Source organism: Arachis duranensis, chromosome 6 (genome assembly GCF_000817695.3).
Source record: "Arachis duranensis cultivar V14167 chromosome 6, aradu.V14167.gnm2.J7QH, whole genome shotgun sequence".
Classification (NCBI taxonomy): Eukaryota; Viridiplantae; Streptophyta; class Magnoliopsida; order Fabales; family Fabaceae; genus Arachis; species Arachis duranensis.
In genome coordinates, this window is record NC_029777.3 from 44,663,254 (window position 1) to 44,663,888 (window position 635).

At 48.5% G+C, this 635-nt stretch overlaps 1 protein-coding gene across 1 annotated transcript in view; it reads left to right on the plus strand.

The window, feature by feature from the left end:
- LOC127748462 (uncharacterized) overlaps positions 1-376 on the plus strand; it is a 6,049-nt gene extending 5,673 nt beyond the window's left edge. Inside the window, exon 4 of the mRNA XM_052263018.1 lies at positions 309-376. Coding sequence (XP_052118978.1) covers positions 309-376 — 68 coding nt within the window. The remainder of the gene's footprint in view (positions 1-308) is intronic.
- Positions 377-635: the final 259 nt, after the last annotated feature.

Consider the following 635-nt stretch of genomic DNA (forward strand, 5'->3'; position numbering starts at 1 on the left):
CTTTTTTACCAGGACCACGTTTGCGAGCCATAGGGGGTATTTTACTTCCCGAATGAACCCTGCGTCTAGTAGTGCTTGTACTTGTTCTTCTATTGCTTGCATGCGCTCAGGTCCGAGCTTCCGGCGTCTTTGTTGGACAGGTCTGGACCCCGGGTATACTGATAGCTTATGGCACATCAGGTCGGGGCTTATGCCTGGCATGTCGGAGGCTTTCCAGGCGAAGATGTCGGAATTCTCTTTTAAGAGGGTTATGAGTTCCTCTTTTAGGCCTGTTTCGAGGTTTGCTCCTATGTTTGTTATTTTTTCAGGTGTGTTCCCAATCTGGACTTTTTCGGTTTCTCCCTCTGGTTGTGGCCGAAGATCTTCTCGGGATTGAACTCGTCCGAGTTCTATTGTGTTGACCTCCTTCCCTTTTAGGCTCAGGCTTTCGTTGTAGCATCGCCGTGCTAGTTTTTGGTCGCCTTTTAGGGTAGCGATTCCTTTTGCGGTAGGGAACTTCATACAGAGGTGTGGGGTCGAGACTATAGCTGCCAACCTGTTTAGGGTTGGTCGTCCAATGAGGGCATTGTATGCTGAAGTGACGTCGACTATAATGTAGTCGATGCTTAATGTTTTAGATTGCTCGCCTCTTCCAA